The sequence below is a fragment of the Aphelocoma coerulescens genome, chromosome 8 (genome assembly GCF_041296385.1).
Source record: "Aphelocoma coerulescens isolate FSJ_1873_10779 chromosome 8, UR_Acoe_1.0, whole genome shotgun sequence".
Taxonomy (NCBI): domain Eukaryota; kingdom Metazoa; phylum Chordata; class Aves; order Passeriformes; family Corvidae; genus Aphelocoma; species Aphelocoma coerulescens.
The window spans coordinates 18,916,384-18,940,285 of record NC_091022.1 but is presented as its reverse complement, the minus strand read 5'-3'; the positions used below and the strand labels follow the sequence as shown (position 1 = coordinate 18,940,285).

The window sequence follows — 23,902 nt, the reverse complement described above, 5'->3', positions numbered from 1 at the left end:
TAATGATTTTAATACTCTGCATACAACTGAATGCAAAATATTAAGGTAATATAGCCCTGTATACGTTATCTTCTTATTCACTTATCATAAACACCCACGTTTTTCCAATGTAACCAACCTTTCAGTACTATCCTCGAGCCTTTGGAGTGGGCATAGCACATGAGCTCAGGATCGTACTTTCCAAAAGCTGCCACAGTGGTAATTTTTGACCAATCGTAGGACTTCCAGGTTTCCTTCCCCACATCAAAAACAAAGACCTGGAAAAGGGGTAAAAGGCACCCTCGTTAGCCCCGAACACTTCTCAGCAGGACAATTATTCTCCACGCGGCTCTCACACCGGCACATCCGCGGCTCGCAGGGATGGCTGCCGGGGAGCCGAGTGCGGGACAGCCCCGAGCAGCGCGCCCGGCCCGGGCACGGCCCGCACGCCCCCGCACCCCCGGGGACCCTGCCCGGCTCGGGCCGAGCGCGGGCGGCTCCCGAGCGGCAGCAGCGCCCGGGGCGCTGAACGCGCTGCGAACGGCGCGGCCGCCGGGCCCGGCCCCGCCTGTGCCGGCAGCGCCCGCCCGGGGCCGGGCCGCGCACCTCGGAGCCGGCGGGGCCCGTGACGGGCTGGCAGAGCCGCGGGTCCCGGCAGGGGCAGGCGCCGGCGGGGCCCAGCAGCTGCAGGAGGCCGATGGGCAGCAGCCACCCGCCCCACGGCCGCCCCATGGTCGCCGGTGCCGGCCCCGCCGCACAGCCTCGGCCCCGGGGCGGGCTGAGCCCGGGGCGGGCCCGGCCGGAGCCGCTCCCAGCGCGCCGCGAGTGCAGGGACAAACGAGCTCGGCCGCGCGCGTTCACACAGCAGCTGTTTATTGAAAGGTCGCCCCGGGGCCGGGTGCCAGGATTGTTTCCAAGAGCTCCAGGGGAAGAACCAGAGCAGAGCGGTCTCCCGGAGGGGACGGGGCTCATCCCCGCTGCCCGAACCAGCCGTGCCCGCGGGCGGCCGGGCTGAGCCGACCCGGAGCGGATCCGTGCGGGGGCTCAGGCCGGGCAGGCCTGCTGCTGACAGGAACACGCCGTGTGAGCGGAGACAGAGCTCACGACGTCCTCGGATTTCTGGTCCAGCCTAGGCTGCCCATCCAGGCTGAGAGCGGAGTCTAAACGAGAAAGGAGGAAGAAGAGCGGGGTTGGTTATACGTCGGGGTACTCCTGTGTTAGTACGGTGCACTGCACGGTTTTTCACAGAATCCCAGTCAGACCTACTGGTCGTGTTGTGCACAGGGTCACCAGACTCACCGGCTGGAACGCAGTGGAAGCCCACGGAGACGGGAACAGTCTGGGTTGCTGAACAGCCCTTTACACAGCGAAGGACTGGCTCCACAGAGAAGCATTTTGTTGCTGTCTTCTCAAATGAAACTGGCTTCTCACTTTTGACAAATTTGTGCTGCAGCTTACAAGCTACAAAACATGAACCCTCTTAAAGCCTGCACAGAGTTTAGATAAATAACTTTCTGGACTTAATTTGTAGAATTAGCAAACACTGAGACCAATGGATAAACCAAGTGACAAGCTAGATGAAGCTAATCTGGTTGAGGTGAATCAATTTTCTGTTAAAGGCTCAGGCTGTGAAAAAAAAATGAGGCATGTGAAGCACAGTTGCAAGGACAGAGGCTTGTCAGATGGGATCTAGGTGACACACTGATGTCCAAATCAAAAAAGATACATGTGAAAACCTTGGTTAGCTGACACCCAACTTTACCTAAACTAAGACAGTGCTTCATTTCAGGGCAGTAGTGGCTGCTAGACATCCATGTATTCACTTGTGCACTGTGAGTAGCATCATACCTGCCTTGCCATGGCTGAATAGCTTAGTCCTTAAGGCTATGATCCAGGCTTTCCTGGACCAGTAACCCCAGGGAAGCTTGATCGAAGAACACATTACGAAAAGGCCAACACATACCCAGAGGATTGTGTTCCACAGAGAATGTATAGTGCACCCTAATGTAACCAACACATTCATGTTGGTTTTATGTAGAACGTGGATGGCAAAAACCATCAATCATCCCTGGGCTGAAGTTTTCATGTTGTGTTAATCTCAGCCCGAGGAAATTAAAACAAGTTTTTCCCACCTCAAATGCCCTCTAGTTTGATACTCAGGGCTAGATATGATTTTTAAATCTAAACTAAAAGCCTGGAAATAACAGGATGAAAATAAAGAATGAAACTATTAAAGATGACATAAAATTACTTTTGTCAACAGTCAAACTACCTCCTTTTCATACTAAGTTACCATCTTAAGGAGTTTTAAGTTGAACACACAAACTCCAGGTAACTACAAAATGCGTAAGATCTTGATAAAAAAACCACAACAAAAACAGTGAACTACCAACCTCAGGAAAACCAGGGGTTTTTTTCTTCTTTTAGTCTGTGGCCACTAATCACAAAAACAGCAAAAAATGAGATGACTGTGCTACAATTAATATAAATCACCTGTTCACGTGGCTAATTAATTAGTTGAAGGCAATGATATTAGTAGATGTTAGAATCTTAGTACCTCCAGCACAGGGGTCTTCTGAGATGATCCAAGAGTGACCAAAACTCGCAGCATCTTTAGCTAAATATCCACCAGGTGTTTGATATTCTCTTTCCACCTCAGCATCATATTTTCCACAAATGCCACATGTTTTTCCAGCCATCCAGAAAGCAGCCTGAATCTTTGTGGAAATACAGAAAAGTTGCATGTAAATGCTTTTCTTCTGAAAGTAAACTCACTGAAAGTAATTTAAAAATTACCTCAAGTCTATGCCCATCATAATATAGTTTATCTATGCCATAATCTGGGGCTTTTAGTGCCAGTCCTTTCTTTTCACTGCTGATCAGCATGCTTGCAGCTGCAACAAAAAAGCAAAATAAGATCTTTTCTAAAATGAAGTGACTGTTCTAGGGTCCACCCTGAACCATTTGTTAAGTTCCTGGGGACATAATGCACGCTCTAAAGAATCTTGAAAGAGATGGGGGAAGGAGAACGACTACTGCTCCCTGCCCTGGGAAAAGCTGAAGTCACTCACAAGGGTGGCTGTACAGGGGACATCTAGATGCTCATTCTGTCATCTCTGGGATCAGCAAAACATACCACAGCCCTGCATTTTTTCATCTGTGCAAAGATGCACAGGATCAGCAACTCTTTCTTTGCTCATCTTTCTTGCCACCCACTATAAAAGCTTGCATGGAAGTGTATTAAAATCACCTAATTGTTTCTCAAATTAGGATAATCTTTATCTTGTGAAGTGTTTGAAGGATCATGTCCTTTCCTTCTTCAAAAGATCCAGAAAGATTAAATATAAAGGTGAGTCTCTTACCGGAATTAGATGTGTATGGAAGATCTCTTGGGGCTTGGACACCATTAATCTTCAACTGGATGAGTCCATTGGAAACATACATGTCAACCTCACTTTAAATAAAGGAAATTAGTGTAAACAAATGCCTACTCAGCTCATAATTTCCTGTTCTGGTAGAACTATCAGTGCAGGATGCTCATATTCTGTCATGAATCACCTTCTATCCTTAAGGAGGAAGGTTGAGGGGGCCCAGGACAGTGCCAGGAGGAGTGCTGCCCGTACACCTTCCCCTGGCTGTACTTGTCTCTGAGTGGCTGCTTGTGGCCACGGCTCTGGCAGGAAGACACCAGGCTACAGGAACCTTGCTGCAGAACTAATTGCTATTACCGTCACATAAATTGAAGATGCTTTACATTTCAAAGGAAGATTGGGTTCCCTAGGGCAGTTCTCTTACAGCCTAAACACTCTGTGTACTGTAGTATTTTCTGCAGAGCAGTGTTTGCTCGAATGAAGAAATATGAAGCTCAAGCACATCAAAAGCACATTCATACAATTGTATGAAAAAATCAGGAATGATTCAGTGATGAGGAATGCTTTATCACAAAAGATACAGTCTACAAAACAAAGATTCTTGTGTTCTTTCACAAAACAGGTGCAGGGAGGACTAGATTCCCTCTGTTTCTCTAACATTATGGCTCAGTTAGGCATACATTTTTCAGAAATAAATAATTACTGGTAATGAAACCTTACAGATAAAAGTGTATTTATGTGCTTTGAAGAACACTCACTACAATGATTTTAATATGCATAATCCCATACAATTTAGGGGTGATTGCTCCAGGCTGAAACAAAGTGTGTCTTAAGTTAATTTCAAATAGATTAGAACATTATGTGCCAGCTAGGAGATGTCCTAAGAGAGTGCCTCTAATCTGGGATAAGTAATACCCTTTTCAGCTATGTCCACTTCTCAACAACCCTGCTGTAATGAGTGTGGGTTCTAATTTGTTCTAATTATTAGTTTCATGTAGAAGGCCAGACTAATGATTATAATAGCTCCTTCTGGATTTATGGTTTATGTGTCTGCCTAATCACGAAATCCTGAAATAAGACAGTTACATTCTAACAAATGAATGAAGAATTTGGGGCAGTAAAGACTTTAGGTTACTGTGAACCTCAGATATATTTCAGAAGCACTTCTAAAAGACAGTCATGTAGCGGGTTCAGTTCGTAAACCAAGCAGAAACACCAATTAAGTGTAGTGGTTTGGTTCAAAATATCCATGACTTACTTATTTTCCTTCTGTGAGATAAGAATTAGGAGAAAGCAAAGCAGGCACAAAACTTAACCATGCCATGTCCCCAAACCCCAGTGACACTCCTAAATATCTTTCCATTGACATCAGTACTTTCTGCATGAGTCTAATGCTAACGCCAGTCTGCCCTACCAATTTGATCTTCATTTATAACATATTCAACTTGGCATCTATTTTTTACTAAGTTTTTGATCACTTACTGGCTGGCGAGTCTGACATTTATTGCTTTAAGGTCAGCAGACTCTTTGAGTCTTTTCACCATCACGAGGAATTTAAGCTCTGGACTACAGTCCTGCACCAAGACATGGTAGCAATTTGCAGGCATTGAATAGTTAAATTGAACGCCATTGAAAGTTGTGATCTTATTTTGGAAAACTGTACAATGACCTGGAAAAAAAAAACCAGTAAAAAGTAAGCATTTTATAATTTATATAAGACAGCTATTTTATTTTACTTTTGTAATTAAAAGAAAAAAAATTAATTCATTCTATCAGACGAAATACTAGATTTGCTGCAATACAAAAGTTAAACTTTGTCAGTCCCCAGGCAGCAGCACAACCCCCCCATGATTCAGTCACTGTGTGAGATGAATTCTGCTCACAGCTGGTGCTGGTGCAACTCTTGGTTTGTGGCATTTTGGCTTTTCTAACATTGTTGTAGTAAAAAGAATTTCACAAAAGGTGATAATAATTCACATATCATTAACACTAGAGAAAATTCACTAAAATGCTGATACCTTTATTGGGTTATAACAAGGATTAGAAATAGTTAGAAGATGGGAAGGAAAAAAATAGCACACTATACTTTTCTCTTTTTCACTGTAATAGTATTTTGTTGGAAATCCTACCAGGTCGGATTAGAAATTATTTTACAACAATTGTAATTAATACAGATTAGTTTTGATGTCCACCAAAGAAATACCAAAGCATCATGGAATGGCTTGGGTTGGAAGGAACCTTAAAGATCATCTAATTCCAACCCCCCAGCTCTGGACAGGGATGCCGTATAAATATGCATGGTATGATATTATCCCACTGATTCCAAGCAAAATGTGACTCCTTATTGCAGGATTACATAAAGCTTTTAATTTTAAAATTTACCCTAAGTAAGTATAATGTGATTAGCTCTTAATACAGCATTAATCAAACAATAATCCCTTCAAAATCAGAGTGGAGGATTTGAAATTAATGGGTATATTTTTGAAGCTGTTTCAGCTTCTACATAACAGTGCTAATCAAGCAGAGCACCCCAAATCAGAGGTCACTTAGATATCCCTCTCACAAATTTTTGTAATGTGTTTTCTTCACAAATAATTTCTTCAGGGAAACTGAAATGGATGCATTTGGGAATGGGTGTATTTGGAAGCACTATTTGGCATGGAACTGAAGGTTTAGTCTTCCTGTTATGTCTCCTTTTCTTTATATCTTTGAAGCCTCACAGATTTTCATACAGATTATCTGTTTCTATCTGACATCCAACTGATTTTTAAGTGAATGAATAAATAAGTAAAAAAAAAAGTTACATCCAAAGTATAAATCATGTTTACAAAATTTGCAATGTCAATCAGTCCCTGTGCAGATAGTTACTTGCTGACCTTTAAGACTTCCAATGATTGAAAGTGTTGCTTGGGAAAAGACCTTCCAGTCAGAGGATGGTAATGTTGAAATTGGTGTACCTGGATGTGAAGGGACTGGCAAGGGAAGCCTGATGGCTGTGTCGTAAATTGTGAGCTGAAAATCAGGCAGAAAACAAACATGAATGGAAATGCAAAGTACAGTGTAGAGATAAGGTAGCATTTTCCTCTAATATTCCAAGAGAACTGTGCTGACTGAAATCTAAATTAGCATCTGGATTTAGGTCAGAGTGAAAAAGAAATCAAGTCCTCTGTGTACAGCATGAAATGGTTCTACAGTGTGACACATCTGGAACCAATGGAACAGCACTGCAATAAATGAATTTGGAGTCACCAATTTGTGGCTTTTTGACTAGCTGTACATCACATTTGCTCTCAGGCTGAACACTTTGCTTACCTGAGATGCACATCCTCTTTCTGCCCATACATCAAGTGCTGCTCTTTGGCTGTCTCAACAGCCTGGTTTTACTGTCTTTTCCAGAATACAGGAAAAGCTATCATCTGTCTGAAGATTTTGGGGAGTGGTCTTTTTAATAAGCTATTGTTAACGTGCTATCAATCATGATGGTTGTTCTCTAACCTGTTTCTTATTTCATATGCTTGCATGCTACATAAGAAAGACAAATGTGTTGTAAAATATGTTGATAGTAAAACCACTGCATGATTATAATGTCTTGTGAAGGCAGTTTCTTTACAGTTTTTTTGGGTTTTTTTTAAAAATCAATGCATTAAAAAGCTATTAATCATCTATTTCCTGAGTATTGACTGCTTCAGGATAAAAGATAGTGGAAATAATTACCTCGGGCAGCTTAAAGACAACATCACAGGTTCTTGGAGATGTCAATGCCATAACCAAGGTTGCCTGGTGAGAAGGACCAAGTTGTTGTCTTTGGGAAAACCCAAGCACATAGGCAGCTCCTGGAAGAAATGAGTATAACCTGAAAAAAAGGAAGTAAGTGATTAAAATTCTCTGTCTTTGAAAAAATTGGTTATTATTTGTTCACACTAAGATACCCCCATAAAACAATATGCATTCTGGGTTAGACGTGTTTTGCATCAGGGTTTGGTGATACATGATGTTGTTTATGGAAGGAGGGGCAGGCAAATTTATTTTTTAATTGGTGCAAAGGATCTTGAGAGACTGGATGGGAGAGTGATATGAAAAGAAATGTGTGGCAAACCTATTTTAAACATATTCAGACTTAAAAATAGGCATCAATTACATAAGCCCCCAAATAGTAACATGCTAAAAATATTAAATTAATATTTCATATTGATATGTCAGTCCTGCAGTTATAACTTTAGGCAAGGATCCTTTTCCCACTAAGACTGTCAACAAGCTGATGGAGGGATCTCTACAAATGAGTTTCCAAACAGGCTTGGGACTCAAACAGAGAAATACAGAAAATAATCCTTTATAAAAAGGCATAGTCTCAGAGTAGAAAAAAAGGTAAGTCCTGTGGCATTGCTCCAGGATAGTCAATTGGATGGTTTCATCTCCTTTAATAAGAGCAGATAACAGCTTCTGGTAATTCAATCCAATGTAGAAAGTTACCCTCTTCAGAAGACTTTAACCAAATCATCTGTATGCCTTTAATGTGAAAAATTTTTTGTGTGTGTGTTTAGTTAACTGAGTTTCAGTACATGTCTGTATTTTGGTAGCACTATGACAAAAAATAGGCTTTGATGTGGGTCTATATGTTATTGCAGTCAAATGCATGGAGGGATACAATGAATGAATGGATGAATGTGACAGGTATTTCATGTATATGGAGACACACGTGAATAGAATCCAGCATCTACAGTTTTCTCACATTAAATGTCATAAAACATTTTTTATTTAATGTGCATATGCCTTACAGGAAGTTTTTGTATCACCTGCTTCAGAAGCCAGAGGCAAGGTGCCTGCATTAGGAAATTAAGTAAGAGCCTGACTTCTTCAGGGAATCAATGTCAGGCTTCTGCTCTGAGCCTCCATAAATCAGGAAGCATCAGGAGACCAATCTCCTAAATCAGGCACTTTAAATTACAAGTCTACAATAGATTAGGTGAATCCCATCATCCCAGGTGGTTTTCTTGCAAACTAAAATGCAGTATGCTTTGAGGGAATGAATAGAGAGAAAGCAAACACATGTAATCTGATTTTATAATATCCTACTGATTAAGGGGAATTTTTCCAGCTTGGAAATTGCAGAACTGAACCTGTAATTATTTGGAGCATTGACATATATTTTTCAAAAACTAAAATGAAATCTCACCATCTTGCAGTTGTTCGGATTATTGAAGGCACTTTTAGCCACTCCAGCTTCATCTGCATAGCTGGATAAGCAGCAAATTGTCCTGTTGCAATCTGAGTAGCAATGTGGTAGTCCTGGCAATCTTTACCCCATTTAAGAGAACCCTAGTAGAGGGAAATACATAGATTTTTGCATAAAACACAGTAGGATCATTATGCTTCATTTATATTTGAGCTGATTGATATTTTAAACTTACTGATACTCTTCGGTAATTTATTACTGAAGCATCAGCACAGAGTTTCCATCTACTTGGTCCTGTGATGCTTGAACCAAACACCTGTATTCTCCACCTCTTGGGTTTTGTATCAGTGTACAGGACAAGCTGCAATCCTGTTGGCTGCTTGTTTCTGTGGATGGCACGAAGAACTGCAGCCAGTATCGGTGGCTTGCTGTCTCCCAAGAATTTAGGCTTAGGTGAGCAGAGAGGAAGTAGAGGTCAAAGACATAAACAAAGCGTTAGAATTACAATAGTAAAACCACTGGCATGACCCATGCAAGTAAAACTGTATTGGGAATTTTTTTGCAAAGTACTTTCAATGCAACAAAAAGAAGTATGGTACTGGATAAAGAACTGATATGACCCAGCTCAGCACTGCTCTCTTACCCAACTGCAGTTAAACTAATAGCTTTTTGATGATAATTTGTATTGTCAAGGAGATCTGTTCAGTGCAGTCCTGAGTGTGGTACTTGCATGAGGAGCAGCACATGGCCCAGTTCAATGCTGGACCCTTGTGCCCAGCAGCAGCACCTGCCTGACTGTCCTACCTGAGCTGTGGGCAGAGTCCCCACTGGCCAGGGGACAGCTGCAGGGGGAATTTGCTGTGGGGCAGCAGGTCCTCCCTGTGCTGCCAGGTCCGAGTGACAGAGACACACCAAAGGATTGGGTGAGACAGAGCTGGATGGGGTTTAGTGGGAAGTGGGGAAAGTACAAGGCTGTGGCTGAGAAAGAGTTCAGGGAAGTAGTAACATGGTGAAAAGATGGACAAGAGAGGTGAATTTAAGCCGCACAGAAGTGGTGGGGGAGAAGGTCGATCTGGTTTCTTTTTTTCCCCAAGCTAGTTGCACTAACAACTGGGAGCTGCTGCTGCAGAAGGGATGCCCCAGCAAAGTAAGGCTTATTATTTTGTAGGCAGGTAGGTCATTGCCCGAAATGTGTGAAATTTTTCTTTGTTGAAATCTGCTCCAGATTCCCTCAGTTCTTGTAGAAGGACCAGGTACTATTAACTATGTTCTCTGCACACATTCCTGAATAAACACCTGGATTGCCCTCAGAGTCAGAGCCATGCTCCTACTCAAGGTTTTTTCAAAGGCCTGTTATGGTCCTGCTAACATGAATAGAAGGGCTCTGCAGTGAGAACCTAATGAACAAATGAGCAGCAGAGTCGAGTCCTAAACTTTTACAGAAAGGTACACAATAAAAATATACCTGAAACCAGATTCTGATCAAGCAGGTCAGCACTTCTAAATTGTTCTTATTTTTATAGTGAATTATTTACTGAGTAAGACAAATTTCAACATATACAGCAATACATTCCAGTTTCATTCAAAAATAGCCTGTATTGAGTGAATATTAAATAGCATTCAATGACTATCCAATGTGCTCACCTTTATAAAACAAGAAACAGTTCAGTTTCTTTCTGTATACCTAATATGCTAAATCACCGTATTTTTCCTATTCTGTTATAAATATACAACAACTGGAAATGAAAAGTAAATATTTTGATTTCTTGCAGATTAAGACACTCACCTGAGATATGGCTCTAGAGATGCCTTCATCACTAGCTGAAGAAGAGGAAGAGCTGATGCTGATGTTCAGGATTTCCCCTCCCGGGTCCTGCAACAACAGAGAACCACCTTGAAGCAGGTGCCTACCACTGGAAGTGGTTGCAGAATCAATTTATCATATTTTTACTCTCAGAGAACTAGGGTCTAATTCCAGCAAAGATAGAAAGAGTAGTTGTACACCCTGCTCCCACTATATGCAGTAAATGTACCTGTTCATCCGCTGGCTTAAACAAAAACTGGTAAACAGGTGGGTTTGCCTGTGAAAATAGATAGTGTGTAAGAAGACCCAAGAGAAAATAAGGAACTAACTTTTGATAAATGCATTAAAAATTTCCGTACTCAGTATGGAAAACAAAGCAAAACAAAGTTGAGTATTTTAAACATTTTACAGTGAAATATTCTGAAATGTCAAAATTCTGATCTGAAATGCTTCAGAGAACCAGAGTTCCTCTTTCTTTGGTCCATGCTCTATGAGCACAATTCCTTGATGTACAAAACAAATTACTATAAGAAATATAAAAAGGTCCAGCCAGAGTGAATTACCTGTTGGTTGGAATATTCACTGTCCCCATTGCAGTGCCTGTCCTCAGAGTGGTCTTGGCTGCTGCTGCTGCATGCTTTGCTGCTAGCAGAGCTGCCACTGCTGCTCCTGCTGCTGCTCTTGCTGCCATGCTTCTTCCCAGATTGCCTTATTTCATCTGTCCTGTGATGATTTCCGGGCTCTTTACCATCAGCAGAGGAAGCAGCAGAAGAAGAGGATGAACTGGAGAGGTGGGATGCACTGGGCTCTGCCCAGAGGCCGGTGTCTGCATTCTTGTACTCTCGGTTAATCCGTTTTGTGCGGCGCCGTGTTTTATTTGCAGCCTCAAAAACAGTTGAAAGCATCATGGATTTATAGCTTGTTCTGTAACATTTCCCTGGCTGTCAGACAAGATGCTCACCACAGGCTTCCAAGGAAATAGAACTTCCTGTCCCCACACACTGCAGAAGCTGTACCAGAACTACTCAGGCCCCTTCCTCCCAGCCCGATTCCTTGCTTTCCCATGCCACCTTTCTACAATGGAAACCCTTGGCTTCATTTATAGGAAATATTTCCCTCTCTGATGCTCAAAGTCTCTTACCGTGAACACATTTTCAATGCCTAGAATCTTCTTCAGTTTAACTTGAATGTCCTCATATGGAGATGCCTCTCCCTCCTCCTTTGACCCTGAGCTTGATACCTCAATGATTTTTGAAGCTGCTTTGGATCCTGCTTGAACCTCCAGCTGTATTTTTTCAATATCAGCATCTGTACGAACTAAAGGCAAAAGCATTCCAGGATTGTGCTGCTTGAGCATTATTCACTGTGATTGACAGAAAAACTTGTTATTATGACTGTACCTGGCTTTAAAATTATTTTGGCTTCAAATTCTCCAAATAATTTGTGCAGATAGGTATTTCTTAAGAAAGCAGAATTTCGTGATTTAATGCTGAGACAAGTAGAACATCCCAAACTTTCAAATTTTCTACAGAACCTGCGTGAGTAAAATCTTCTTCCTGCACTGTTGTGATGTGCCTCTTCTGAACCTTGCTGGTATCCTTTGGATATCACATTAAGAATACTGCTTTGCTGCATTAAACAAAAATATGGCAGATAAAGTCATTTTCTAGCAAAAAAAAATTGTCCCAGCTCTTAAAATAATTCCTCCCATTAATGAAGAGAATGATGACAGTCCTGCTTAAAGAAGGAAGCAACGCTTAAAATTAGAGATCCAGGCACTGGAAGCAGTGGGGTTTCCTGCAAAGTGCTCTGTGGAAGAGGGCAGCTCTCCTGCCCCCCTTTCTCAGGCAGTGCTTCACAAACACACTTCCCAATGAGAACCTGCAGGGCTTTTTGGAGGGGCTCTTCCTCTGCATTTAAGGATTCTAGCCCCCCTGCTGCAAGCCAGTATAGCCCTCCCACACTATCCTCAGAAGCTGAAGAGCACATAAAAAAATGTGTTTCTGCAATCCACTGCAGAGATTATCTCAGAATTTGGGAAGAAAAATCTACATCCTGCCCTATTTTTCACACCATTTTCATAATTTTTCACATTGGTCTGATTCAGGAAAAAAACAGATATTGTACAAAGGATGTAAATTTCAGGCACTGTCTCATGACTGCAAAGAAATACGAAGACATGCTGTCAAAGCAGCCCTGCCTGCGTGCAATGAAGAAAATGAGTGGACTGTGAATGATCATGTCATGAACCCATTGGGTCTTAGGCTTGGTTTGAGAAATATCAGGGCCCTGTTGAATCTCACCATTCCTGTGTTTGTGATCTGGTTTATGACAGCGTCTGTGTCAGGGGAGCCCAGCCCTTCTGACGAGCTGCCTGTCTGCAGTACAGATGGTGAGACGCTTCCTTACCTTCCAGCTACCAGGTCTTGAAGATCCTTCTTTTGACTGCAGTAGCTGGTCAGAGGTACCTGGTATTTCTCCTTTGGGGAGAAGCTGGGATTTCTTTTCAGAATCTTCTTCTTCCATGTTCCTTGAAATAGCATAAACTTCACTCCTGTGAAGGTGATAAATGGCACACAAGTAACACCTTCTGATTTCACTCTACCCTTCTTTGCTGGTGCAAAAAAGACAGTACTAAGCTTTATGTGGCTGCCAGGTATGGCAGACCTTAACAAGTAGTTGTATACGTGTGATTTTATAACAGGGAACTCACAATCAGTAACACAGAGCAAGCAAAATGCAAAAAGCTCTTCTGTACCTCACAGCTGCGAGCTCAGCCTCCTGATGGCAGGGAAGGGTTTCAATCTTCAAATTTTTCTCTTTCATATTTATCCTGGCATCAAATTTCATTGTAGTGTTGGCACTGAACTCTGCACGAAATTCAAGACCACTCTGAAAGTATTGCGTATTAATCCCCATCATTGCAATTGTATGAAAATATGCTCTGAAAGAGTGGAAGTAAAACCAGTCATAATTACATAATTTTATGCATAAATTTAACTTTGAAATGCAAAATTACATTTTCATGCCGTTCTGTTTATTGTAAGACCCACTACTGATGGATGAAGAGATTTATCACAACAGGATAAGCAAAAAGCTGAAAAGGTGATTTGTCTGAAAAGCAAAGCTAACATGGGCCTTCTGACTGCATTGCCACTGATACATTGCTTGAGGACAAGCTAACTCCAGAATTTTGTACCTTCAGATTCTGACAATTTTTTTAATATTATCACTATTTATTATTATCATTGTTGTTACTGTTATCATTATTATCATTATTACTGTTATCATTACTGTTGCTTTTGCAGATCCAGAAGCATTTCCCTTTCCCCCCTGAAATCCTTCTGGCTTATGCCAGGTGATGATGTGATTCTATGCTGAAATTATAAAAAACTTAATACCTAAGATAACATATATAAGATATATAAGATAACATAACATATTTTCAGATATTAGTATCTTTAGTTATTGGAAACTACAAATGTGAGCATTTTTAGCAATGGCAGAACAGCACAATGTCCTGTGGGATACCATGCACACTGCTGGATTTGCAGGGTTGTAAAGCATCAGGGGATTGTGTTACTTTCTCATACCTTTGCTGCTCTGGACTAGCACATTTGTCCAAAGTATGGGACAAGTAAGATCCCTGTATAGCTACATGCCACCACATATCTATGTCAAATATAACTATAAATATAAATGCTTGTGTATGTGAAAATAAATGTAAATTTTACTTTGGCCTGATGTCAGCATGAATATCCATCTTGGCTTCCCACAACTGTGAGGGTCTAAAATTGTCAGATACTGGTGGTGATACCTTTACATCCACTGAAAAAGACAGACAGAAATTACATGAACAGAGAAACAATAAATTCTGGGGATATAATGCTTTCAATAAGCATAGTAGTTAATGCAAGGGCAGTGCTTTTACATTTTGAAATACTTTGCATGGTTATTTCAAGTTTGCTAATCCAAATTAGAGTTATACAAATACGTCTCAGGTGAAATATGCTAATGACTCCTCAAACCCTTTGGAGGTAGCTGGTCACTAATGTTTTGACATTACTGGCGTATTTTTCAAGAATATAGCAGGATTGAATTTCAGCAGAGGGATTTGACCCACAGTTATTGTGGGGCAGCTGCTCAGTTGGGCAGCCCAAACTCACCGTCAGCCGCAGCCTGGGCCACCATGGCCCCGCACAGCCCGAGCTCCAGTGGCAGGCCCACGATGGTGGGGACAATGTACCGCATCTCACCCACCATCACCGGCAGGGCCCATCGCCCTGAAATGCCTCTCTGGACCTCTTCCACCACTTTTTTTACCACTGGCTGCCAGTTTGATGATCCAGTTAGACTCTGGAAACAGAGAAGTAGGTTAGGTAAGAGGAGACACAGAAGGGAAATTATTCAGCATTGCAGACAAAAAATTCAACAGCCTTGTCAGTACCATCATCATCTGTTGAATGGCATCTTTGTCAACGTCAACAAAGGCGATATCTTGACCCAATATTTTGATGTAAGCAGATATCAGGGGGTCTTCAGGTGGCAGTTCTTTCCAACCCAGAAGCTGTGGTGTTAAGGAGAGATGGGAAGAAAGCGAAGAAGCAGAAAATGTCACTTAAAATGGAGTAATGTATTAGCAAAGAGTAGATCCCATCTGAAGGATGAGAACTGTGTTTCATTAGCCAAAAACCTAATAGACATCTTACAGGTCTGAACCGATGTGGCTTTTCTTATATTGCATATCTGATTTCAGAGAGATTTTCCCCATGTAAGGGTGAGGTAAGGGCTTGGTAATTTCTGCTGCTGTAAGTAGTAGGTGACACCTAAGGACTCATGAAGGAAAATCTTATTCAATAACCCTTTTAAAAGAGAAGAGCAACCACTTAGTGTGTTCTAACATACACTTTAAAACATTTTGGCTCCCAGCAGCATCCTCATCTTTTGTACTATACATTAAGAGCTGACACGTTGAGTGAAAAGGTGGCATCTGTTGAGAGAGTAAGTACAATGTAAGTAGAGCTTTCCATGACTGAACAGGATGACTGACTCCTTTCTTCCAGAAACAGGGAAGGGACGCCTCAGTGAGTGGGTGATGCAACCCTGGTGCTGTCAGGAGCTGTCTGTTGCAGACAAGTGGGAAGGGTGCCCAGACGTACCAATTTACCCAGCTCCTTCAGGGTCTTGTACGTGTCATACTCAGCAAAGGGGATGTTCTGCTTCCTGATAAGCTGGATTAGGCTTTGTGACCGGAAAGCCACCTGTAGGAAACAGCGTCAGGTGTCACAGGCCAAGTACAAGAGAGCTCAGGAAAACCCTTGTGCCTGGTATTAACTCACCAAGGCCACATGAAATACTTGTTTCATGAAGCCATTGCATTATAGGGACACGTCTACCTGGCGGATGACTGCAGGCTATGGCTGCAGATGCTGAGGACGTGCTGAGCCAGCCAGCCTTAAATTAGTTAACAGGGATAATTTTAGGGTAGTGCAGAACACAGCCCAGGCTGCAAAGCTTGCCCAAGAAGCTGCGTAAATTTCTGCATGCTGTTACATGGAGCTTTGTGCTGCCCTGGCTGTACTGCCGGCTGGAATTTAATTTCCCTGTACTTATGCAAAATACCCTGGATCCCGTGTGACTTTAGGTGGGCAGATGGATGTTCTGCTGTGTAAGCTTTCCTCTGCTTCTAGATTTACATGCCTATACTGGATGTGTTCATTGATGAATGTATATGTCAAGAAGCCCAAATAAAAGAAGAAGCCTAAGTAAAATCATAATCATTATCTAAATTTTCCCTTCCACATCCGCCCTCACAGCCAGAAATAGAGTTAAACACTGCATCACAGTCCAAAACCTGGCTGCCTTAATGCAATACTTACCTCAATAATATCCGTTGCAGTGTTTGCATAATATCCTCTTACTTTTGTGATTATATCAGATGGAAACATGGTGCTGGGACTGTTCATTAGATAGACCCTCCAAATGGCACCAGCCTGATATTGAGCTGCCACAGGAATAAAAAGCAGCAGAAATTAGGTTCTCCAAGGTGTCTGGTGCACATAAGCCACCTCAGGTATGTAGCAGATAACAAGGGGTTCTGTCAGGATTCAGTCCCACAGGTCCTCAAGTTTGCAACCTCAATAGGAGGACTTTGTCCTAAGGCAGAGCCAGCACAATCCCAGGGACTGAAGAAGGAGGCCTAAATCCATTTGCCAGCACCACTTTCCTCAGCAGATACCAGAGATTTGAGAAAGAGCCTCAGGGAATTTTGCGTGTGTGCTGATTTAATGTGCATGTTAGGAGGCTCTTCTGCTTTTTCTATTTCAAGAGTGCACTAAACTCACAGCTCATGATTGGATTTTGGATGAAGATCATAGAACACAATAGAGGTATTTGGGTACCTAAGCTGAGGAAGTGCACAGGGCAGACAGTACTCACAGGAATAGTCGCTGATCTGAATGACCTTGCTGTAACGATAGCTCAGCCTGTCAAGTCTGGGGCCCAGGAGTTTAATGGCAATGTTGCAAGCAGCAGATCTGAATAACAGAGTTAAAACCGTATGAAGAGAGCCGGCTGTGACCAAATTCTTAGAAAACTGCAAGAAAAACATCTCCATTTGCTACTAAAAATGTACTTCTTCATCTACTTACAGTTTATAGAGCTGTGGGATCCTGCCTGCTGCCAAAGTCTTCATGTGTGAATATGCAAAACTGGCTACTTGCAGGCTGGGCTCTGTCAGCAGTGAGCTGGCCAGAGCTGCTACTGTTGGAAGAGCAGGCTTGGTTTCGAAGAGGACAACACAAGCCACCATTCGGACATTTGGAGCAAGCGTGCTGTCCATAAAGACCTGGAGAGTGATTTCCCTGACCTACAGGAGGAAGATACAACCTCTGAGTAGCCCATAACTTCCCAGTGAGCAGTATTTCCTAAGCAGTGCATATGTGCTCTGCAGTGAATGGAGAACAGAACCCTAAACAAGAGACATGAGCACAAGTCCTGTCACTGAAAAGGAAGATATTGCTGGGTGCACCATGAACAGGGCAGGGAAAAACACCCATTAGGAATGGGCCCAGTATTACAGTGACTAAAGCAAACTCTTTCCCAGGATATCAGCAAGGATGGGGTGATGTCAGGAGCTTTCAGCGTGGGCAAGAGGAAGACCAGTAACTGAGAAACCTACCCGGAGTTGCTAACATTACCTGATGGTTTTATTATTCCTGAATCACTAAGCAAACCCATACCCTTTAAGATATTTGTTTAAGTGATAATTTCAGTTACTTTTACAGGGTCTTTTCTTGCAATTTTCCTTAAGGCCAACAGAGCATCAGCATGAATTCTGTTTGGTAATGAAGCTGCAGCTGAGGAAAATGTTGGCAAAAACTTCAGGATGCGTTTGATACTGGCTGGCTCTCCTGCATTGCCAATGGCTTTCAGGGCCAAGGACATGTCTTTGGCATCACCTTTGTTGATGGCTTCAGTAGCAAGGTAGTGGAGTGGCTGAAAATGAAGCAGACCATGTTAATCTTACCAGGTAATGATCTTGTAATAATGCATAAAAATGTGCATTGCCATGGAAAGCAAAACAACTACTGCTGCAAATCCCAGAACAGAGCTGTTCAGACTTTTCTCCCAGGAAAAATCTCACCATCATTATCAGGATGCCAGATATGGGCCATACAAATAAACTTGGTTTTCTCCTTGCACAGTGTTGTAATTGATTTTGAATTGTGCCTGAGCCTGAGTGTAGGAGACAATCCCAGATGAGTGCCTGCACCAAAGAGTCTGTTGCAAGTTCAAAGGCAGTGCTGAGCTGATGCCAGGTTCAGTTGTTCCCTGGGCCACCTCTGCCAGCCCTGCCAAGTTGCATTTGCGTATTTTTCACTTGTTATAGCAATTTCAAGTTTACTTGAACAGGTTTGTTGTTCTGAGAACATTACCATTCTGGTGGCTTGACTTTATTTCACTCTTAGAAGATTTAAAAATTTGTCAAACAGCAGCAAGGCCTTCTCAGTGGCCCTGCTGAGCAAGGAGCTGGAGCTGCATAGTCCAAGGACAATGTCCTGAATATTTCTGACAGTGAAATGCAATTGTGTAGCAGGGCCTCCTTGGAAGCCCTAACCTGTGACATATCCAGAGCTTTGCATATATTCACACTTCACTGCTTTTTTAATACATCTCTTAAGTGCACTTTACCTGATGTAAAAGTAGAATCATAGAATCATAATTATTTTGCTTTAATCCAAATTTTGTCACACCTAAACTCAGTTTAAGGCTGGTTACAGGATCCGTTATCCCCATGGACTTTTAGCCCTACATTTGAAATTCTGGACTGTTACAACCTGATTTTTCAAAGGCATCAGCTCAGTGTTTCATTCTGTCTTTGCACTGCTAAGAGTGAGGCATGCAAAGAGTGAGTTACCTAATTGCCAGCATTGTGAGAGCTAAATTAATGACATTTTAAAAATTTCCTCACTTTTTATAATAAGAAATGAGAGTCACGTACCTGTAGAGGTTCATTTGGACATAGTACAGCCTGAGCACAGTATTTATTCACAATGCTACCATATCCTAGGTAAACAATTATCCTATGCAAGAGTATTTTCTGGATTTGGGGACAGGTCAGAAAAGTCTGCAGAAGGAAGAAGTATCATTATTTACTGTTTCTACTGATTAGAGCTGTATTTATCAATAAGTGCATTTGAGAAATAGATAAAATTGATTTGTGCTTTTTCTAAATAATTTCTGGAATTAAATCAAATACTAGATATTCAGTTACAAGAAAATTTCATAGACTTGCTCCAGTAATGCTGTATGCACTTTAGATATTGGTTACATTGTATTATTTTCTAGAATTTGTCCTTTTTTTTCCCCACTTCTGATTTGGCAAAAAGAATCAAGAGCAGTTTTCTTATAATTTGTGGGGTTTAACATCAAATATAATTACAAACTTTTGGCAACAAGTATTTGGGAGTATTTTCTGAAGAATTCCCCATTTTTGTTAATACCTTGCATTTTACAAATTTAGAAGTAAATATGTTGTATCTTTCACTTATAATCCTATGAATTCACCTTTAAAAATGAGTGAGAGTGAAAATAGATGGAAGAAGGATCTGTACTCACTGAGGCAATTTCCAGGGTTTGTTTGTTTGGTGTAACAAAATGGAAGGCGAGAGGGAGAGTTGCAGCTGCTTCCCAGATGCTCAGCTTCTCATCATGGATTTTTTGCTTCAGGAATCTGAATGTGTCAGTAGATCCAGCAGCACAGATGGCGCTCAGGAACCAGGGCCTGCCAGGGAGAGGAGGATTCATTCTCCTCATTGCCCAGTGTGCCTCTGATCAGAAACCCTGGCTGAAGGCCACAGTTACCTGTAGGGGAGTTCGTTGACAAACTGCAGCCACAAAGACTCGATTTGATCGAGGGTTGCTACACGAAAAAGCTGGATCATCTGTAGGAACTTGGCTGAAGCTTCTTTAGTGGCTCCTTTCTCATTATTCTGAACTAATTGCCGCAGCGTTTCTGTTAACTGTGGAAAAAACAGACGGAAGGACCCGTGTCTAAAGTAATTATGTGATGATCTGTTAACTTTATAAATAATGGAAGTGTGTAAAAGTAAGCCTCTAATACCTGTAAATCTGGATTTTTAATTCTTGTTAGAGGAATTGGCATCTGGGGTAGTTCTCCTGAGAAATTGTAATGAAGATTCCCCTGGTTTTGCAGCTGAGATGTTGGTGCACTGATAGGAGGCCTTTTAACGTCGACCAGAGACAGCTGTTGTCTTCAAGGGAAAGAGAGAAATGCATCAGTAGCCTGTAACCACATTCTGTGCATGGAGGACTTGTACTGCACTGGAGCAGACTGAGGGGTACCCAGAGGGACTGCAAATGGATCATGCACTTCTCTGTTCATCCATTGCTCACGATTATCTGGAAAAGCCATATGACTGCAAAAGCCTTTGTGAGAGTTTGCTACATTCTCTGAGAGGTTGGGCAGATGTTTCAGGGGGCCTAAACAGTAGGGCACATGCCACCTGAAACATCCTGGGAATCTGGGATGGGCATCCCACGAGCTGTACAGTGTTTTGGCCCTTGGCAGCCACAGGCCAGATGCTTCTGGTTATCTCAAGAATCAACAGTAAGTATGTTTTAGGCATCTCCCCGTGGCTATGATAATGTGAGGACACGCACAGTTCCTACCTTGCCTCCATGACTGCTGCCCCGTTGGGTTCATTGAAAGGAGAGATTTGGTACACCTGGTCTGACATAGCAGACGTCAGCGATGCCCCGCTGTCACCATACTTCATCTGGTAAATGAACGTCACCGTGCCCTTAATGTTTTTTTCTTTCTAGAAGTGCAAAGAGACCCACTCAGAAACAGGAACGGGCTGGGCAGCCCAGGCAGGCCAAGCTGCCTACGAGCATCAGTGCAACGTGAGGGCTGAGCAGTGGTGGCTCTGTGCTTCTCGTACCAGGGGGCAGGTCGGGCAGGGCCGGATGTATGCCATTCCCAGGTTCTCCACTGCTTTCTCCTGGCAGTCCGTCAGGTCCTTGCTTTTGGAAATGGTGGCACGGTTATTCTTGCTGTCGTCCTGGATAACGTATCTGGTTTGGCAGATGCCTTCAATCCCAGCCTGCAAGCATTGGTTAAACACAGTGAACTTCCCACTTGAAACAGCAATAAAAAGGTCAAAGAAAACAGTCTGGAAAGTATAACTTACTCTTTAATGGTAAAATGTGAATAAAAGTAAAATCAGAATGGAAAAAACAAACCTCCTGTAGTTCATACACATTTTGTGACTTTTTGATGGTTATCTGCATCATGTTTAGAATCCCTCTCACTAGGTTGATGCACAGAATGGGACAGCCCTCAGGGGCAAAAATACTTCCAACCCTTCCTTCAGTGTATTCAAACTTAAAGGGCTGGCTGAGACATGCAGCAATGGTTTCTGAGAGCTTTGAAGATGGAATGAAGGGGTCAGTGGGCCAGAAGCCATTGTGTTCCTCCAGCTTTGGTGATCCAATCTGTGAACAAAAACAGGAAAACAATCATATTGTTCCCCATCAGTTTGAAACAGTGCTATAATAGGGGAACTGGACACTTCTTATCCATGGCAAAAAAGTCATTTGTCCAAATTGCAGGAAACAGTTTCCAACTCGGACTTCTGTGCCTGGCCTAGGAAGCATCCTTGAAAATACAAACTTCCATGAAGGATTTCTGCCAGAAAAATAAGATTATGTGAGCAGGATTCAGAAGTTCAGCAAGTCATGAAGATTATAGGGTGAGTGAAACACCAGCTACCAGCAATCAGTACAGACAGGATACTCACTCCTTTCCCACAGATGACAAGTGAGATCTCCTTTCAGTCTGCAAGGCAGCCAAGCCATTATTGCCGAAGCTGCCTGCCTAAACACACAGGGACTGTGCTGGCTGCTGCTCCAGGTCCAGCACGTCCCCGAGCACTAAGGCCGTGGCACAGCTGATGGGGGAGCAGAGGTGACCGCAGGAGCTCACACCTTTGGAAGTGGCTGACATCCCTCTGAGCTCCCCAGGCTGTAAAGCTTGTTCACAAGTCCTTGACTGCTACCTAGTGGGAAGCGTGTGCCCACATGCACAGACCTATCCAGTCCCATACTTACACACACACCTCCCACCCTCGTGCATAAAAGTACATGTTCCTGCGTACAGAGAAAAGGTGTGGGCTCTGAGCTCTGTTTTATTTTAGGCATTCATCAGCAATGCCGAAAGGGTGGCTTGCCTCTTGTCACATTTTCTCAAATTAAATCCTACTCAAGACTGTTGTCTGCAACTGCTAACATTGTAGCGACTCCATCGAGGTTACACAGAGCCTGCAGTTGCAGCAGTGTTTGAAGTTTGACAATAGGTATTCCTTCACACTGTTTCCCTAATATATGTGCAGGATGAGAGACTGAGAAAACTCCTAGGGCGAGTGCTAAGTGCACCTCTTACAGCTTTTCCCCCACTTGCTGTCTTCTTAATCCCTTGTCTGTGGTCTTTCGTGCCATGCCAGTATTTTAAGCCGTTTGTTTTAATCTTTTTGATGAGTAACAGTGCTTCAAAAACTGATATCATTATGCTAAACACAGGCATTACCATTAGAATTCTTCACATTTGAATTAATGCCTATGTGAAGAATATCAAAAGGGGGATAATGGAGACAGTTGGGTGTTTCTCATGTGATATCTGAATTCCAGTGCTGAGCTTTTTTAGGCTATGGACCAGGATAAAAAACATGGACCTTTCATTCTAGAATGCCCACTTTCATACTCAGGCTTAGTGTTACCTTAGTAAAACTATCTTAAGGACATTTCTTTAATGCAGCTGCCTGCCATATTTTGTAGGGAGATGAACCTGAGGTAGCTTCAGTCAAGGGGCTCAGATACTGATGGCAGCAGAGCTGGAGCAGCTCCATCTCCATCCTCCAGAGGAGCAGGCTGTGAGTAAGCCTGTGCTCCCTGTAAGTCCCTGCCAATAATCCAAAACATTCTGGATGCAGCTGCAGACCCTTCAGCAGTGCCCTCAGCTCTCCCCATCATGTCTTGCATGTACAGGGTGCAGAGCTCAGTGCCCATGTCCACACCTCTGCCCCCACTGGGGAATCACCACCGCCTGGGGGAAACTGCATGGACTGACACTGGGCTTAGAGGGTCATCCAGCAGTGGGTAGGGCCCATAGCTTTTGTGTGAGCTCTACTTCTTTTTGCCACTTATTTTGCCAGACTGGAGGTATGAACTGAGCTTCTATAACTGCGTTGTAAGGGTGGGTGCGTAGGTGTGTGAGTGGATGGGTGGGTTCCTATGCCCACAGTGATTTACCTGCAGAAGGTGGTCACTGTGAGACACACGGCTGATCTCCACCTGGCTGGTCAGCCTCACCCCTGCCATGGCCAGGCTTCTGTCAGGGAACCCATGCACAATGATACTCTCATAGCTATACAGGTAGGTCTTGCCCATATGAAAAACAGGCTCTGTTAGGAAAAAAATATAACAGAAACATCTTCTTGGCTGTGACTGTTGTGATGTTACCTGAACCAGCCCAGCAAAAAAAGGTGAAGCTGCCACTGCCAAAAGACAAGTGCAAGCAGTGGGCAAGGCAAGGCTGTAAGGGAAGGCAGCAAGGGAGCTGCTGGCAGGGGAGCCACTTACCGAGGTCCTGCTTCTGGCCCCCTGTGAGGAAGGAAAGAGAAGTGTTCATGAAAAAAAACCATTTCTATAGATCCTTTCATATATTATTCATTAAGTCAGCATGCTAATAGTTGGCAAACCACCAGTAATGAGGCTCACCCTACACCCCAGGACACTGAGCCCATGCCAGCCCTGCTCACTAGCTGCTGCTTGCTTGGCTTTTCTCCTGCTGCTGAGCTTAGCACAGAAATCTAATAGTTTACAGCTGAAGCTATAAAAGAGCTTTGGCAAATGAAGCTGTAAATATCCCTGAAAAGCCCCAAGGAGATGCAATTTGCTCAGGATCACAGTGGCTGTTACAGCCCGGCAGTGCTGGTAAAGCTTCAACTTACCCACAAGGGTGAACACCAGGGCCAGGATGAGTCCCTTCATGTT

The 23,902-nt window shown here is 42.9% G+C and overlaps 2 protein-coding genes across 4 annotated transcripts in view; both read right to left on the bottom strand.

Annotated features, from left to right (window-relative positions):
• The window catches only part of CTBS (chitobiase), a 6,495-nt gene extending 5,465 nt beyond the window's left edge, over positions 1–1,030 (bottom strand). The window contains exons 1-2 of the mRNA XM_069022994.1: positions 586–1,030; positions 119–257 (exon numbers count right to left, since the gene is read on the bottom strand). Coding sequence (XP_068879095.1) covers positions 119–257; positions 586–951 — 505 coding nt within the window. The 5' untranslated portion in view covers positions 952–1,030. The remainder of the gene's footprint in view (positions 1–118; positions 258–585) is intronic.
• LOC138113997 (vitellogenin-2-like) lies at positions 1,024–23,902 on the bottom strand. 3 transcript variants are annotated; one of them, XM_069022991.1, is made up of 35 exons: positions 23,860–23,902; positions 23,489–23,509; positions 23,159–23,310; positions 21,095–21,346; positions 20,794–20,955; positions 20,522–20,670; positions 19,953–20,103; positions 19,694–19,851; positions 19,448–19,613; positions 18,831–18,956; positions 17,606–17,824; positions 16,978–17,195; positions 16,766–16,863; positions 16,207–16,331; positions 15,487–15,588; positions 14,775–14,894; positions 14,494–14,683; positions 14,062–14,155; positions 13,086–13,271; positions 12,737–12,881; positions 11,728–11,956; positions 11,469–11,644; positions 10,891–11,211; positions 10,557–10,604; positions 10,310–10,396; positions 8,759–8,971; positions 8,524–8,666; positions 7,065–7,203; positions 6,227–6,362; positions 4,833–5,019; positions 3,342–3,433; positions 2,776–2,873; positions 2,537–2,696; positions 1,279–1,440; positions 1,024–1,139 (listed from the first exon to the last, which is right to left on the bottom strand). In XM_069022991.1, exons 1-35 carry the CDS (start codon positions 23,897–23,899, stop codon positions 1,024–1,026), a joined length of 5,181 nt encoding a protein of 1,726 aa, XP_068879092.1. In that variant the 5' UTR covers positions 23,900–23,902. The 3 variants fall into 3 exon arrangements, with proteins under 3 accessions (XP_068879092.1, XP_068879091.1, XP_068879090.1); XM_069022990.1 differs by lacking the exon at positions 23,860–23,902 and adding an exon at positions 23,627–23,684; XM_069022989.1 differs by lacking the exon at positions 10,557–10,604 and having other exon boundaries at positions 23,860–23,899.